At 37.4% G+C, this 17772-nt stretch overlaps 1 protein-coding gene across 1 annotated transcript in view; it reads left to right on the top strand.

Annotated features, from left to right (window-relative positions):
• The first annotated feature begins 5424 nt into the window (after positions 1 to 5424).
• ANKFN1 (ankyrin repeat and fibronectin type III domain containing 1) overlaps positions 5425 to 17772 on the top strand; it is a 140523-nt gene continuing 128175 nt past the window's right edge. Inside the window, exons 1-2 of the mRNA XM_036341840.1 lie at positions 5425 to 5626; positions 7743 to 7953. Coding sequence (XP_036197733.1) covers positions 5441 to 5626; positions 7743 to 7953 — 397 coding nt within the window. The 5' untranslated portion in view covers positions 5425 to 5440. The remainder of the gene's footprint in view (positions 5627 to 7742; positions 7954 to 17772) is intronic.

Genomic DNA, 17772 nt, shown 5'->3' with positions numbered 1-17772 from the left:
TGAATGTTAATACTAATTCTTTTTATCCAATGCATGAACAAGGTATATCTATTTATTTAGGTATTATTTAAATTCACTCATTAATGTCATGTAATTTTAAGTATATGTGGTTTACATATATTTTGTATTTATTCCTAAGAAGATTTAAATTATTCTACGAAACTTTCCTGGTACCTGCAAATAAAGACCGTCTTGCTTCTTTCTTTCCAATCTATACTCCTTTATTTTGCTTCCTTATTTCACTGGCTAAATGCCCAGTAAAATAGAAAAGGTAGGAGTGGGCATTTTGGCCTTGAATCTGACCCAAAAGGAAGCATTTGGTCTTTAATCATTAAATACAGTGTTGACTATAACTTTCTGCAGATTTCCTTTATCAGGTGGAGGAGATCCCTTCTATTTCTGAAAGTTTTTTTAAAAATCATGATTGGATGTTGAATACTGTCAAATGCTGCTTTTCTGTATCTATTAAGATATCCATATTTTTTTTCCTTTACTATGTTAATGTAGTGAATTACATCAATGGATGTTTGAATATTAAACCAACCTTGCTTTCCTGGAGTAAACCATGCTTGATCATGACATATTATCCTTTTTGTGTATTGCTGAATATAAAATTTGCTAACGTTTTGTTGAGATATTTTTTCCTCTGTTCATGAGAGACATTGGGTGATAGCTTTTTCTTGAAATGTCTTTTTTTTTTTTTTTTTTTTTTTAACTTTGCTATCAGGGCAATGGTAGCCTCAAAATGAAGCCAAATTTTTGGAAGAGTTTTGTGTAGAATTGGTATTATTTCTTCCTTAATGTTTGGCAGGCCGTAACATTTAACATGACTTCAGTTAAAGATCTGGGAATTAAAAAAAGTATTAGGATGCAAAAAAAGAATATATAAAACTAGAAGTAACTTCTCCATAGAATATCTTTCCCTGGCTAACTATATCCTAAAGTCTGATCCTATAGTCATGTTGCAGAGACCAGCCCACTTTCATTCAACAGATCTGTCCCCGTCTCTTTAGAAGAAAAAAAAAGAAACATCTTTCTTTAGAACATTTTGTGAGATATCATTCTCATAATTTCCTTAGTTTCTTTAGACACGGTTCCTTTAGTTCCTTGAAAATATTTAAAATATGAAACTTAGTCTTTGTCTAATAAATCCAGCATCTGGCCTTGCTTATTGACTGCTTTACTTTCTGTGAATGGAAAATAGTTTTGTTTCCTCACATGCCTTACTTTGTTGTTACTGTTGAAAACACATCTTAAATAACATAATGCAGGAACTCTAGAAATCAGATTATCCCCCTTCCTCAAGGTTTATTGTTTAGTGATGTTTTCTTAGAACTGTATCTGTAAAGTCTGTATTTATTGTCGTATGTGGCTACTAAGTCTCTTCTTGGTTTAGTGGTCAGCTGATGATTGAACAAAAATATTCTTAAGTGCCTGGAACTAATAAGTCTCCCAGTAATTGCAGAGGGGCTCTGTGTGCATTTGTGGGCATACCTTCAATACTTATTAGGCAGTTGACATCTCTGCCTTAGCCTTCACTTCCTGCTTGCACAGAGCCTCAAAGTCAGATAGAGATGAGAGCTTAGGACCTTCTCAGGTGTTTCATGAGAATGCTCCCAACCCTGGGCATGCATGAGGTCTGATAGAGCCCCAGGAATGTGTCAGAGCTTTTCAAAGTCTTTCATGTACATTACATTTAAGCTTCTCCTTTAAGCTTTTTGGTTAGTCTATTGTTTGCCCCACTCTTATCCATCACCTCGGGCAGCTGTGATGTTAAACAGTTGCTGATGTTTGTTTTTTGACAGATATCCAGAGGAAAAGATTATTTGCACTTGGGTAAGCTCAAAGTTAGGGCAAATAAAGAAAAGCCTTGAGAGTGTGGTCCTCCAAGAAATCACCAAACAGGTCAAATAATGACAATTCTCTGAAAATGGAGTTTTGAAGGAACTCCATCACCATTCTGCACCACCAATGGCTGCCAGGCTTTTTTTTTCTTTTTTTTAATTTTGTTTTACCATGAATATAGGCTGTTGGTCTTCAAGGCCACCACAGAGATGGGGAATATAGAAATTAAGCAAGGTAAAAATGCCATTAAGCTTGCTGTTCTTACTGAATTTATCCACTTTCCTTGAATAAACACTTCCTGGACTGCTGCAAAATTTTTATTAATTTATATGGTTCTGAAAAAGTTAATTCTGACCAATTTTGGTAGTGTTCTCATTGCTTTTGTGGAGTTTGCTGTTTCCACTGTCATACTATTATTCTATTTATCATCTTTCTGTGACATGTTTATTTAGGTGTATGACTTGTAAATGGTTTTTTAAAAATCTCAATTGACAGTTTTATTAGAAAAAGTAAACCAAGTGAATGTATTGTGCTCACAGATATATTTAATCTTAACCCTACTACTTTACATGTGTATTTATGTTTTCTTATTATATCCCTTTGTTTTACAATTTTTATCTTTAATCCTCTCTTCCCTTTAATAGTTTGAAGTTCTACTTGCTCTTCCTATTTTACTATAAGTTACTAAAAACACATGTATTAAAATATTTAAACTTATAGTTTTTATCAAAATAAAAACTAAATAGTATAATACATAAAGTCAAATTTCAAAACAATGTTTAAAACAAGAAAGCTATTTAGATTGTTGCAATATACTTTGGTATCTCTGGTTTGGGAAAAAGATTTGAGATAACTTTAATAATTGCTGTTATTTATTGAGTGTCTACTATGATTAAACAAACTCAGATAATTTACATTTTTATGTGACTGTCCAAAGTAACATACATTATAGATAATAATATCAGGATTCACGCTTGGATCTGCCAAATACCAGAACCAAAGCTATAATGCTTCTCAAATGCTTGTTCCTTGTTCCTTTTACCATGAAGGTAAAAATTTAAGAGCACAGTTAGCTGAAAGGGGCATGCATGTTGATGAGAACAGATAATAGGAAATTGTCTTTCTCAGTATTTCTAATCAGACAAAATTTTAAATATAGAGGAAGAAAAATACATAATAACAGATAACATCTAGAATAAAAATATGCTGAAGGATAGCCTGGAAGGGACAGCTGGGGAGTATGATAAGGAAGTCAAAGAGACAGAGAAAGTAAATCTATTTTGACTAAAAAGAACAGATGGGACATGAGCAAAGACAAAAGGGGCCAGTGGGTAGGTGTCATCAGTTGTAGAGCAAGTAACTGGAATCTGATCAATTGAAAAGAACTTATTTACTGGACTCCTGGGCACTGTGTCAGATACAAAAAATGTAGTGTTATTTTGGGAATGATAACGATGTAGACAAGACAGATGGCACTAACTGGGGCATTAATTTTGAAGGGAAAGACTACAGACAGAGGGCAGAAAGAAAGAGTTTAAGGCAATCCCCTTGTGAGCCAGCTTGCATATCAATCTGGAATTTTTGTAGGACTAAAAAGATATAGAAGTATCACTATAGTTGCTATTAAATCAAAAGTAAAGGACTTGTAGATGGAAAAAGAAAGATGTCAAATCGCCTACTCTTTCCATTTTTGCTTTTGTGTAAATTAAAAGATTAAAGATTTATGAAAACACATTCACACATACATATACACTACAGACAGTGCTTTATATTATCCTCCCAAATTTAAATAAGACTATTAGATAAGCCTGGGTATGACTAATTCTGAATAGGTTTAACCACCTTAGAACTTAGAAGGCACTAGAATGTCTTTTTGTGTTGGAGGAAATCGCAAGCAAGACATAAAAAGTGCCTAAAAACATTCAACAATGTAGTGAAGATGGGCCTCCATTTGTGAAAGTGTAAGTTAATCAAGGTTAGTTGGTGCTAGTAGACATGGAACCCAATTCAGAGGCATGAGGAGGAAATTAGCTTTCTGGGTATCCCCTTTGTACATTATATGTAACAGTCTCATATGTGCCTGCACATTACAATCACCTGGGAATCTTTTTTAAAATCCTGATTTCTGGGCCTCATCCTCCAGAAATTCTGTTTCATCAAATCCTTACAACTATAATATGTGGATGTTATTATTATTCCTATTTTATAAATGATAAAAATGAGATTCAGACATGTTAAGTAACTTGCCCAAGTCCACATAGTAGGTGGAAGAGTAACAATTCATATCCTAATATGTATTATGTTTCTTTTACCCTGAGGAAGGCACATTTTAGGTGCTAGGGATATCAAAAAATATATTTGGCAATCCTTATTCTTGAGATGCATATAGACTAGTCAGGAGACAGAAAGCCAAAAAAAGTTGCAATACAAGAAAATATTTGTTATAACAAGTATATACTAAGTGAATGAGTAAAGAATTACATAGTTTTGCCTGGGGATGTGAGAGACCATTTGAGCACAGACGGAATTCCAATACGTACAAAATAGTGCATACAAAGACCCAGAAGTAGGAAAAAGTTTAAACTACTTAGGAAACCCTAAGAAGTCAGAAAGACTGAAACATAAAATGTAGAGGTATAGTAGGAGATGATGCTTGAGAGAGAAGCAGTGTATGTGAGGCTAAAGAATTTAGATTTCATCCTGTAGGAATTGGGGAATCATTAAAGTCAGTCCTGTGAACAGTTCAATAAAAGAGGTTCTACATGTTATTATATCTTGGGATCCATAAGGCTATAAAAATTCAAGGACTGGAGATTTGAAGGGAGATGGTGGGAAGACAGCAGCATGCTCTAGATCAGTGGTTCTCAACCTTCCTAATGCTGTGACTCTTTAATACAGTTCCTCATGTTGTGGTGACCCCCAACCATAAAATTATTTTTGTTGCTACTTCATAACTGTAATTTTGCTAGTTATGAATTGTAATGTAAATATCTGATATGCAGGATGTATTTTCATTGTTACAAAATGGAACATAATTAAAGCATAGTGATTAATCACAAAAACAATATGTAATTATATATATATGTGTTTTCCGATGGTCTTAGGCGACCCTTGTGAAAGGGTCATTCGACCCCCAAAGGGGTCGCGACCCACAGGTTGAGAACCATTGATCTAGGAGGTAAACAGAATGAAACCAATTACATATACCCAAGAAAAACTGAACAGACTCCTTGGGTTATAGAATTGAGATGCTTCCTCCAAGTGAGATAGAGACAAAAAGATGTGAAGTAGAGGCTCATGTCATATATATGTTTGTATGTAGATGTGTATGTTCATATACTAAATGAAGGTAATTTCCTTTCTGTCAGTAATTAGGTTTGTGTCCATAAACAAGCTTCTTCCTTTCCCCGAGTTTCAGCTTTCTCACCTAGAACATGAAGGCTGGCTTGATGACTCTGAAGGTCTCTTCCAGCTATAATGGTTTTATTAGGATTCCAGATGGTGACTAGAGAAGATAAAATTCTGTGTCAATTTACAGTTATGTTGTGTAAATGATACATTATCTTTTCCTCCTCTTAGGAACTGTCGTGTGAAAATGACCCAACAAATGCAGAGTTTACATCTTTCTCAGTCAAAAAAACATAGCGCCCCATCATCTCCCAATGCTGCCAAACGCCTGTACAGAAACCTCTCTGAGAAACTGAAGGGGAGCCACTCTTCATTTGATGAGGCCTACTTTAGAGCAAGGACTGACCGGCTGAGTCTCAGGAAGACCTCTGTGGTAAGAAAACTCTTTATATTCTTGCCTCGGCTTGATTTATGCAGTTGTGTTTGGATTTAAGGGAATGCTAATATGATCCACATTTACCTCAAAACTTCATGTTTGCAATGTTAGAAATGCTGGGAGTCAGTTAAGACAGGAGCTGCACATATCTATGTTGTTAGCTGAAGTATGATTGTGAGATTTCCCCTTTCTCTTTCTTAATTTTCCCCCTTTCACCCTCATTTTTCATTCTCTAATAGACCAAAGAAACCAAAAGCAGCAAATAGGGAGTATGAAATTAAATAGCTTTCTGAGAGCTTCATTGCTCATTTAAATACTGAATGATCAATAAACAATATTTTACTTATTTATAATGTATATTCCATATGCTTTCCAAAGGCATTCAAGACAGAATTCAAGCAAAAAAAAAAAATGCATATGCATTATATAATGGGAAATAACAAGACAGAACGAGATAGAGGGAAACAGTGAGTGAGAAAGAAAGCGGAAGGAAGGATAAAAAAGAAACTGGTGAGGATGGGAAGAGAAAGAGATATACCAAAAACCTAGGCAAATATAGTACCTAAATTTTATAATTACATTTATCTTTGAATCCCTATACAGTTATAGCATCCCATTAGCTGATAGCTGAAAGTATATCGGTCTAGAAGGAGACATTAATATTTTCTGTTGCTAAATCCTCTGGCCTTTATAAGCTGTCATGGTGAATTATGTAATGGAGAATAAAAAATAGTACTGGTGATGTTACAAAGATTCTCATGTAGTAGTTTCTTATATTGGCCCTCAGTAAAAGCTGAGGGCATAACATTAACATGCTCAGCAAGGGTATTTCTGCAGGGGGTAATGGCACCATTTGTTTGAGTTTAAAACAGAAACGAGCCCTAGCCTTTCCAGATAGAAGCATACTAGAGTTTGCCAGCAAAAGCATGGGGGAGGAAATGACTTAAGAGTGAGAGCAAATATGGCACATGAGAAATGAGACATACTAAGAATCACAAATACACAACTCTGGACAGGACAGCATTTTAACTTTGCACTCATTTGCTTTCCCATTTCAAACTCATCTTCTGGGAGGGCTTGGTTGTGGCTGAGTTATGGCCTAAGTCTCAGAGGCTCTTCAGTTTGGCAGATTGTTGACAAAACCCTTTTCCATTCAGCAGATTGTCCTGAGAGCTGCATGCCAAAATAACTCTATTCCCTGGGTACCCACTGTCAAAATGAGCATTTGCATAATCGCTTTGTATTTTCTTCAGTCATGTGTTATGTACTCAGCTAAGCAGACCTGCAGCCTTTGATAGGGAGAATCATTTTTTGATAAGACTAAAAATAAAACCTGCCAATCTAAATACTTGGTCACTGAAGACCTTACACATTTTAATTACATGACTCCTATGCTAGGTCAAGACCAATGATATTTCAATATTTTAAAGACTGAGCTACTCTTGGAGAAGATACCAGACAGATGTGTAAATGGATTGCTCTTCTCCCATGAGCTATAGAAATATGTATCTGAAAGAACTTTTCAAAGGAACCATGTTGTCTTTATGGGTATTGTATTAAACTTTTGGTTCTCTTTGGGACCAATTTGCCACCCAAACTGGATTCTGTAATAACATTATTCCAGGGGCAGTTCAAACAAATGCAATTAAAAATACATTCTATAAACAAATACTTGAAAGAGGTCATATTTCCCACCTACTGAAGTCATAACTGTATGTTAAAATTATTAAAGGCCCTGAGAGTCTTAGAGTAAAATAATGGGGTAACTTGGCTTAATCCAATATTTACCAAATTTATTTGACCACATGCTCCCTTCTTCATAGAACACTTTTTAAGCGTCTATCAAACAAGTATTCCACTGAAGACTGAGTTGAGAAAGCTGTAGACTATCTATGCTCTATTGTATTGCGTCAGTGCATCTAAATGTACATATCTGTTCAATGTCCCTTAGAAATGATGGAAGGAAGATCCAACACAGTGTTTACGTTGGAGACCTTGGCATAAATTATAACTTACAAGTGAGAATGCAGTCACTGAAGCAGTCCCAAAATTCAAGACAGCTAAGATACACTAGTCTATGAAATTGTACTAACCTGCTTTTGTTCTTCTCCAGAACTTCCAGGGCAACGAAGCCATGTTTGAAGCAGTCGAACAGCAGGACATGGATGCTGTGCAGATCCTTCTGTATCAGTACACAGCAGAAGAACTAGATCTCAATACTCCTAACAGTGAGGGGTTGACGCCTCTCGATATTGCCATCATGACCAACAATGTGCCCATTGCTAGGATTCTCCTGAGGACGGGGGCTAGAGAAAGTCCACACTGTAAGTAAACCTGAGAATTAAAGTATGTTCTTTTAAGACTAGACCCCACTGAAATAGCCATTGCTGACCCTTGGAGTATGAATGATTGACTAAGCATAGGTTGTGAAATATTTTCCATGTTTTTATGGACTTTCATGCAACTATTGATCAGTCTAGGCATCAGGTTACATTCTAAATAGAATACACTAAATGGTATTGAAATAGAACCTCAAGGGAACATCCTCCTAAGAATATAACTAAATGTGAAATACTCCAAGTGAGGCTATAGAACAGGAAATGCATAGAAAAAGAGTAAGTATGTGTGAGATGTTGTCTTTATGTTCATAATCTGTATGCTGGCTTCACTGATTCATTCAACAAAAACTGAGGACAGGGCACTGTTCTAGGTACTAAGAATGCAGTGGTGAGCAAGACAAAACTCTCTATTCTCATAGAACTTACATAATAGTACAGGGGACTTCTAATAAGCAAGTAAATAGCTAAATTAAAATATAAACTCAAACAGTGATAAATACTATGAAGAAAATAAAATGAATGAGTGGCTAAAGGTTGATGGAGTGGGAACTATTTTAAATAGGGTTGGTCAAGAAAAGCCTCTCTGATGGAAGGACATTTGAGCCTAGTCCTGGACATCAAAAAATGAGGTGGGGGTCAAATTCTAGGCAGACTGAACGTCAAATTGCAGAGGCAGGCAGAAATGAGATTGCCGTATTTGAAGAACAAGAAGGCTAATGTGGCTAAAGCAAAATGAACACAGGAGAGGTGGGTCGCTGAGGAAGAAGTCACCAGAATCAGATCATTCAGGCCATGGTGAGATACTTCACTTTGATTGTGTGATGAGGAGACAGAGGAGCAGTTGCAGCAGGTGGATGATACAGTGCTCTGTGGAGAATAGACAGTGGTGAGGCAATTATGAAGAGCAGTTAGGAGTCTAGTTTTAGTGGTCCAAAAGACAGATGCCAGTTGTTTGGACTAGCATGCTAATGACCCTGATGGCAAGCAGGGGTGGAATTCTGGATGTATTTCTTAACAGCTTTATTCAGATATAATTCACATGCCATACAATTCACCGGTTTTTAGTATATGCACAGAATTGTGAAACTTATCATCACAATTTTAGACCATTCAAACAAACAAACCCATTAGTTATCACCTTAACCTCTCATTGCTCCCAGCCCCGGGCAACCAATCTACTTTCTGTTTCCATAGATTTGCCTATTCTGGGCACTTTTATATCAATGGAATCATATAATATGTGGTCTTTTGTGAATGGCTTCTTTCTGGAGTTGAGCTGAGGATACTAGCCAAAGGGAGCTACTCTGGGGCCAACGGCAGACCCTACCCAGGAGTGGATGGGGTAAAATCATACAACCCTACCCCTGGCCAGGCACTATTCTGAGCACTTTACATGTATTCACTCCTTTAATCCTCGCAGCAACATTCTGAGGTAGGCACTCACATTCCCCTTGGTGCAAACTCTCTGACCCAGTGACCACAATGGCTCTGAGCCACAGTTTTTATGTTTCCTAAAAGAAAAAAAGTAAACTCATCAAACTGTTAGTTTCACTAATACTGATTCACTTACTTCCAAGTGGTGAGACCCAGAGGCTGAAAGAGAAGCAAGCAAATATGTAATTAGAGGTCACGTCTCTGGCTCTAAATTTCATAAACCCCTGCCACCCAAAGACTAGGTCCAGAGACAGATCCTTGTATCAGAAAACTCTTTATTTTAAAAATGCTAAGCTCACCACATCCATGTCAAAGAGTGTGAGGGTTTCGGTTCCACAGGATTGGGGCTCTTCATCTTCAGTAAGAGCATCATCATCAAAGTGCTGCTTCCTTTTAGTAGACTGGAGGATTTGCAGGGATGGGCAAAGAAGGATCAAAGAAATCAAAAGGGCTTATTTGCTACCTTCCAGTTTATGTTGCAATAATGTCTGACCCGAAGATCCAGTGAGAGAGCAGTGGAGGAAGAATCAGAGGGTCTGAACATAGAGAATGCAGACTGAGCCCCATTCTGTAAAAACAAGGAGACCATTCATTCAGATGTTGCTTGCACTGGGCTGGATGAAACATTAGTCCTACTTACCTAAGACGCTACAAAGAATTCTCCATTAAACTAGTAAGACTCCCAACTCTCCCCAAGCCTCTTTGTGCATAATTAAATCCCTATAAAAGAATCCAAGTACTAAATATCTTGTTAAACCAAAAGAAAATGTGTTCAAAGATCCCTGGTTTTACTCACTCCCTCAAGAATGATAACCACAATTATCATCACAAAGTTGGAAAGGACAGTGAGAGATCAACCCAGGTTTTAGCCTCTGGGAAATATGACACCTAAGTCATCTTGGCCATCCAACAAGTCAAAGACTTAGTGGTATGGACTCCCACAGGTGTAAAAACGGCAAAGGAATCTTGACTGAGTATCTATCTATGAAGTCTCCACATACTTATCTCCATTTTTCACTCTAGCCCTTCAGGATGGTGTTGTTAACTCATTTCAAAGAGGAAAGTTTCATGCTGAAAGGCTAAATGACTGACCCAAGCATACCAGAAACTCAACTCCAAGTCTGTGGGACACCAGTGCCTGAGGTCCCTTTATGCAAATTTACTGCCTTTCCAAACAACCAATAACAGAAAGCTATGGCCATTGGACCCTGCTTCTTTCTGTGTGTGCTAAAATCCTGTTCTATGCACTAAGGTGCCATTCCTGTAGGAGAGAGGCAGGACAAAAGAACACAGTCTGTTTTCAGGTATTTCTAATTCATTTCATATACCAAATACAAAAAAACGTGCTATTGTGCATGAGCATGAGAGAGCCCACCAGAAAAACTAGTTTGCCAGCCAGAACCAAATAAGCAAATACCTGCTACAAATTGTTCCCCAGTAACTTCAGAGACAGGGTATAAGAGAAGAACAATAACAATGAAGTCTTAAGTTCCTAGAGTGTTTTACATATTTCAACCATGTTTTTGCTGGCTTGTGAGATGGTAGTTTCCTCATTTTAGCTCATTAGGCTAAATGAGCTCATTTAGCTCAATGAGCTAAAATGAGGAAACTAACTCCCATTTCAATGAGAAAATCAGAATAAGTCAAATAATTCACCCAATGCTACAAAACTAATAGGTGGTGAAGGCATGATTTGAACCCAGGTCTTTAGTATTCAATTCTTTGGTATTTGTGGAAAAGCATTAGCACTCTTTCTATCACACCACAGATGCTCAATTCCTTCCTTCCCTGATTCTCCATCTGTTCCTCTACTAATGCTTGTCAAGTATTTCAAAGCAGAATGCAGGGTTTCTAATAGGGTTAATTTTTCTGTCTTCTACCCCTATGTGCTCCCTTCTGAAAACTAGCCCGGTACTCTTTCTACTATGCCAATCTAGAATCCAGCACAACTCAGAAGAAAGTCCTCTGTAATTCTCCCATTTTGTAACAGGAATCACAAGGACACAGAGGAGTTTAGGGACTTAACTCCTAACCATTGGTGTGGCCCTGTCTTCCAGTCTTTAGTTCCTCAATCATAGAACTATAAACACAGCTTGAAACTCAACCATGTACATTTTCTTATTCACAGGGCAAGTCCCAGAGTGGCCACCCAAACTTGTACACTGCAAAGGTTAAATGTATTCAGAACTACCACCTGCTCATTAGATGACTCTACTATCTTAGTGACTTTTTTCTGTTCCTCTCACCTTTAGGCAAGCAGCACAAAGTAATACTTATACCTTCTAGAAGAAAACTTCAGTCACTATTATAATAGCATCTCAAGTACTTCCTCTGAGACTGGTGTGCCGAGTTCAGGAAACAGAATCTGAAAGGACTGAAGTTAGGAAAGCTGATGTACAGAAATACTTCAGGATACCTGGAGGCTGTGCCTTTGATAGTTCATCCATTCAGTGTTCCAGTGTCCATGACTACTCATGTTCAACTGAACAGCGGTATCTGGGAAAGACTTGTCTCTGCATGGCCAAGTCCCTAGTCATAAACCCTCCCTTATCCTAACTCATACCATCAAATCACAGTCCAACAGTCTCCAGAGGAATTTACTGAATCATCAATGAGGTCCTAGCCTTTCTGAGGCTGCTATTTATTTGGCATCATTTAGGCTCTGTAAATAAGTAATCATAACGAAGCCAGGTGTTGTTGTTTTTGCATATCTACCATGTGCAAATCCCATCACTCACATGGATTTTGTCTCGTCTTTTAATCCCAGTATCTGGCACATAGTAGGTACTTAGAAATTTTCAATTGTAATTTTCAGTTGTAATTTTAAGCCCTTTCTTATGCTGCTGGGAAATACAGGTATCGAATTTTCGCACATACACACTAATACATCGTGTGTGTGTGATATTCAGAAATGTATGGAAAATACCTTTAAGTTTTCCAGTAATTTATATTTGGGGTACCTGTTGTAGAATTTGGTTGTAGATGTAGCCTGATAGTCTTTCTGTCCTTTCCTAGGGTAGCATTCTCCCTCCTCTTCAAACCATTCAAACCATCTCCCCCCTCTCTGCATTTCTTTGTGAACTCCTCTCTCTTGCTTTCTCTTGGATACTGTAAATGGGACTAGGAAATGTCTCCCAGAATGAGTTATGTTCAGTTACTTCATAAAATGCAACTGCATAGTAACTGTCATTTGAGTAGGACACAGACACCGGTGTTACAATTTTGGCAGACTTGTCAGGATGCACCCCTCGTTTCTGCAGTAGTTGGGGGTTCGTGCTGGTGCTGGGACTGGTTCAGGGCACGTCTAAGAGGTGTGACTATAAACTAATGAGGCCAGCTTTATGTAAACAAACACACCAGAAAGTCTACAACCCAAACGAATGTTATCCTTTAACATGGTCCTCATGGGAAACCCCACACTTGCTCCAACAGTGCTGCCATTGCTCTGAACACGTTTGGATTTGTCCTTAGAGCCAGTTTATGAGAAAATCTGACTCGTTGCTTAGAGTCACACCTGATTTTTGTTCCAAAACAGCACTGCCCAACGTCATCACCCTCCATGTTCACCAGACTTGATTTAGAGTTTTCCTGAAATCAAGTCCACCCTCAAAGGACAAAGATTTGCAACCATTAAGAATATGTAAAGAACTAGCCTTAGGCACATCTCTAGAATGAGTCCTAAGATATTTTCACCTGCTTCATTAAAATATGTGGACAGTAAATTTGATAGGATCAAATAGAACACAGCATATAATCTCTTGGTATGGACTCCATGGCTAAATATCCTATATAATATGCTAAGTGTCCAGTTGTCTGTTCAACCAAAGTGTAATATGCTATTGATATGCTAAGCCGCTCAACTGCTCGCTTTGACATGCACTGACCACCAGGGGGCAGACATTCTGACCGGTAGGTTAGCTTGCTGCTGGGTCTGGAGGATCAGGATTGAGTGAGAAGGACCAGACATGTCCTGGAGCCCTCCTGCGGACCCTTCCCAGCCCCAATCGTGCACCGGTGGGGTCCCTCGGCGGGGGATGTCGGAGAGCCTGTTTCGGCCCAATCCCGCTCAATGCAGGAGCTGCCCCCTGGTGGTCAATGTGCTCCCACAGGGGGAGCACTGCTTAGCCAGAAGCTTGTCTCACGACTGGCGAGTGCAACGTAGTGGTGGGAGCCTCTCCCGCCTCCGCATCAGTGCTAAGGATGTCCAACTGCCAGCTTAGACAGGGAGCTGGCCTAAGCCATCAGTCAGACATCCCCTGAGGACTCCTGGACTACAAGAGGGCACAGGCCAGGCTGAGGGACCCTCCCTGAGTGCACAAACTTCATGCACCAGTCCTCTAGTATGATTTAATAAAGAGAAACCCAGTTGCAAATGTTAGGTATCACAGAAATCTTTGTCAGTGAGTTAAAAATGATTACAACATGTCTTCAGAACTGGTCACCCCAGGCAAAAATAATAAAATGAAATAGGTGGCTAAATCCTCACCTTGACATACAAACCTGCTCCTTGAACCTCATCTCATACTGCTCACTCCTCTCCCATGATACACCCACGAGACTCCATTCCATCCCTTCAATGTGCCATACTATCATACCGGAGGGCCTTCAGATTTGCTATTTCCTATGTTTGGAAGGCTTTAAATTTTATCACCACATGGTCAACTCCTTCTTAACATTCCAGTTTAAACATAACATCTTCAAGAGAAGCTTTCTCTGACCACCAAGTCTAAAGGCTAAAGTCATTTTATTTTCATTTTTATTTAATCACATTTTAATTTTCTGCATAGCACTTATGTCTATGTTTTTATTTGATATTTTCTCTCTCCTTCATTAAAATATAAATTCCACATGAGCAGAAATTATCTCATTCATCACAATATCCCTAGCAAACAGTAGGCACTCAATAAATGTGTTTAATTGAATGAATCCCAAGGCTACTTCTAGTTAAGGGTGTGAATATATTATTTATATTTAAGGCAATGATTTCACTGAATATGAAGTGAATTGATCTTTATATTTCCAAATAATTATTTAGACATCAGGTGGCCACAGCTTGAGCTATAGTTACCTGCTCTTAAATTGTCTTTTCATGCTTTTGCTTTTCACTTTTAAATATATACAGAATATATTCTCGTCACAAAGTAAAATATAAAGTTAGAAAATATCTTTGACCATATGTGTGTGTGTATGCACACACTCACAGTCTAGGTTCCCATCCTTAAATTCCTGCAAAATAATCATTCCTAGCCTCTAGAGCAGCGGTTCTCAACCTGTGGGTCGCGACGCCTTTGGGGGTCGAACGACCCTTTCACAGGGGTCGCCTAAGACCATCGGAAAACACATATATAATTACATATTGTTTTTGTGATTAATCACTATGCTTTAATTATGTTCAGTTTGCAACAATGAAAATACATCCTGCATTATCAGATATTTACATTACGATTCATAACAGTAGCAAAATTACAGTTATGAAGTAGCAACAAAAACAATTTTATGGTTGGGGGTCACCACAACATGAGGAACTGTATTAAAGGGTCACGGATTAGGAAGGTTGAGAACCACTGCTCTAGAGGCTTGATTGATCTAAAGCAGCGGTCGCTAACCTTTAGGACCACCGGTTGGCGACTGCTGATCTAGAGGACCCATTTCCAAGTTTACTCAGAGTGACTGTTGACCAGAGACTTGTGTTACTTTGTACATGGGCCTCTCCCTTTCCATAAAGCTGCTCTCTGACATGGCAGCTGGCTTCCCACAGAGCAAATGATTGGAGAGAGAGACACCAAAATGGAAGCAACAGTGTCTTTTATAACTTAACCTCAAAAATGATCAATTTTCATTTCTCCTTAATCTTGTTGACCACACAGACCAACCCTGGTACAGTGTAGGAGCATGTGAACACCAGGAGACAAAGATTTTTGAGGCCCTCTTGGAAACTGGATACCCCACTACCTATCTAGGATTGTTGAGAATTAAATGTAATAATAGCTTTAAAACATTTCCCTAGCACATTATAAATGGTCCAAAACATTGGAATCCAGTATAACTCTCAAAAAAACAAAAACAACAAACACTAGACTTTCTAGTATTTAAATATTTTATCTATCTGTTGTATAGTTTGTGCTGTGAAAACATTGCTCAATAAAAAAGCACTTTTTAAAGTTTATAGAATTTTATGTTCCAAAACTACACTGGCCAACACAAGAGCTACTAGCCACTATAACTACTGAGTACTTGAAATGTATCTAGTCCAAAATGTGTTCTAAATGTAAATTTTACACTGAATATATCTCATTAATAATTTTATATTGATTCCATGTTAAATTAATACTTTTGCTCTACTGAGTTAACTAAAACATAGTAAGAATAATTTCATCTATTTCTTTTTGTTTTTTAATGTCACTATTAGGAAATTTAAAGGGATATGGCTCACATTATATTTCTATCAGGTAGCACATAAAAATTAGAACATATAATTATCGTCTTTCATACTTAAGCTCCCTATAAACATTATTGAGTAATATGCTTTGTATTTCCTAAATAAGTTCTTTAAGTGTTTTCTGTGTTTGTTTTAGAGAAAATGTCCATTTGCCTCTTGGGATACCTGGCAGGAGTCCCTCTCTGTGTCATTGGCCCTGGCTTCTTAAAGAACTACAATTGCAACCTAAACTATATAATATGGACTTTGTGAATATACATTCTGATGGAAAGTAGCAGAGAAAAACACTCCAGACCTTATGTCCAGAGTATAATGAGTTCTAAGAGAAGAAAGTTCTATGGTAATTAAAATGAAAATTTTAACCTTCAAATCTATAAAACATTTTTGGAACCACTCTCAAAGTCCTTGGGAAAACCTGAAAATAAGTAAAGCCAAAATGAATTTTGAGTCCTGAACCTTAGCAAAATGGGTAAACTAAAACTTATGGTATGAGAATGTTTGAATTTAAAGATGTTCAATTATTGGATTACCTCTATAGTCTTTCTTTTGATGTTCCTACCTGAAAATAAGTCAGCTGTGAGGTTGTTAGAAGGTTGTCACTTATGATTAGCAAAGATAAATTTTATTAACTGTCTATTCTTGTTTGCCCAGAGGATACTGGCTTACAATGCAAGATTTATACCTAAGTAACCTTGTTTTATCCTTTGAAACAACAGATAGGGTTGAAACTGATACCACTTAGTACATAACATATTTCTGAATGGTAACTGGAACAGAAAATTTTTATCTGGATAAAGAGGGGGTTCTTTTTAATGTAAGAACATAAAGCTATTTTATAAAAACAAGTATTTATTTTTGTGTGCCTCTAAAAAAGCATAACATATACCAATGGGTATAATAACAATACAAGCCTCTACTAATTGAGTCTTCTCTGTAAATTATCACTAACATCACAATTTATGAGAGGGGTACCATTATTATGCCACTTTTAGTGATAAGACATGGGCTCCAGATGTCGGCATAACTGGTTAGGGTCATACATTCATAAGGAGCAGTGATATAGGGACCCTATAGCCTTTTATAACCAGCTCAGGATAAGGAAACTCTTTAAACTAAACTCTTTAAGTTAATATTAAAAGTGAAAAGGACTGGGCTACCTTGATGACGTCTCCTCACAAAGGAAATCATATAGGGCCAAGGGACTACAGGAAAAGGCACCTAAAGCTGGTTATAAGGATCCTTTGAGCACTAGACCAAATGCTTGTCTTAGAACAATAAAAACAAGGAAAATGCTAATAACAATAGAAAAGTTAGTGCTAAATTGAAAGATGGCATATCATTAGTAATGGGCAAATGTATTCTTTTTTTTTTTAAGCAAGCCAAATGAATTGTTCCCTAAAAGTCTCAATTAAAAAAATAAAAATTAGTGAGTAATTAGGTTGTCTCCATATCTTGGTTATTGTAAATAACATTACAGTGAATGATAGAAGATTGGGTAAAGAAGATGTGGTACATATATACAATGGAATATTATTTGGCCAAAAAAAGAGAATGAAATCTTACCATTTGTGAAACATGGATGGACCTAGAGGATTGTTATGCTAAGTCAGACAGAGAAAGACAAATCCCATATGATTTCACTTATATGTGAAATCTAAAGAAAAAAATAAACAAAACAGAAACAGACTCAAATACAGAGAACACACTAATGGTTGCCAGATGGGAGGGGGATTAGGGATGATAGGTGAAAGAGATGAAGGGATTAAGTAGTACAAATTGGTAGTCACAAAATAGTCTTGGGGATGTAAAGTACTGCATAGAGAATATAGTCAATAATCCTATTTAATAAAAGGCTAACATGCAAATCGACTGAATGGCAGAAAGACCTGTCGCTATGATGTGCACTAACCACCAGGGGGCAGACGCTCAAC

This window comes from Myotis myotis, unplaced genomic scaffold (assembly GCF_014108235.1).
Source record: "Myotis myotis isolate mMyoMyo1 unplaced genomic scaffold, mMyoMyo1.p scaffold_m19_p_17, whole genome shotgun sequence".
NCBI classification, from domain to species: domain Eukaryota; kingdom Metazoa; phylum Chordata; class Mammalia; order Chiroptera; family Vespertilionidae; genus Myotis; species Myotis myotis.
The sequence above is the reverse complement of the archived record's forward strand: the minus strand, read 5'-3'. Positions and strand labels throughout refer to the sequence as shown.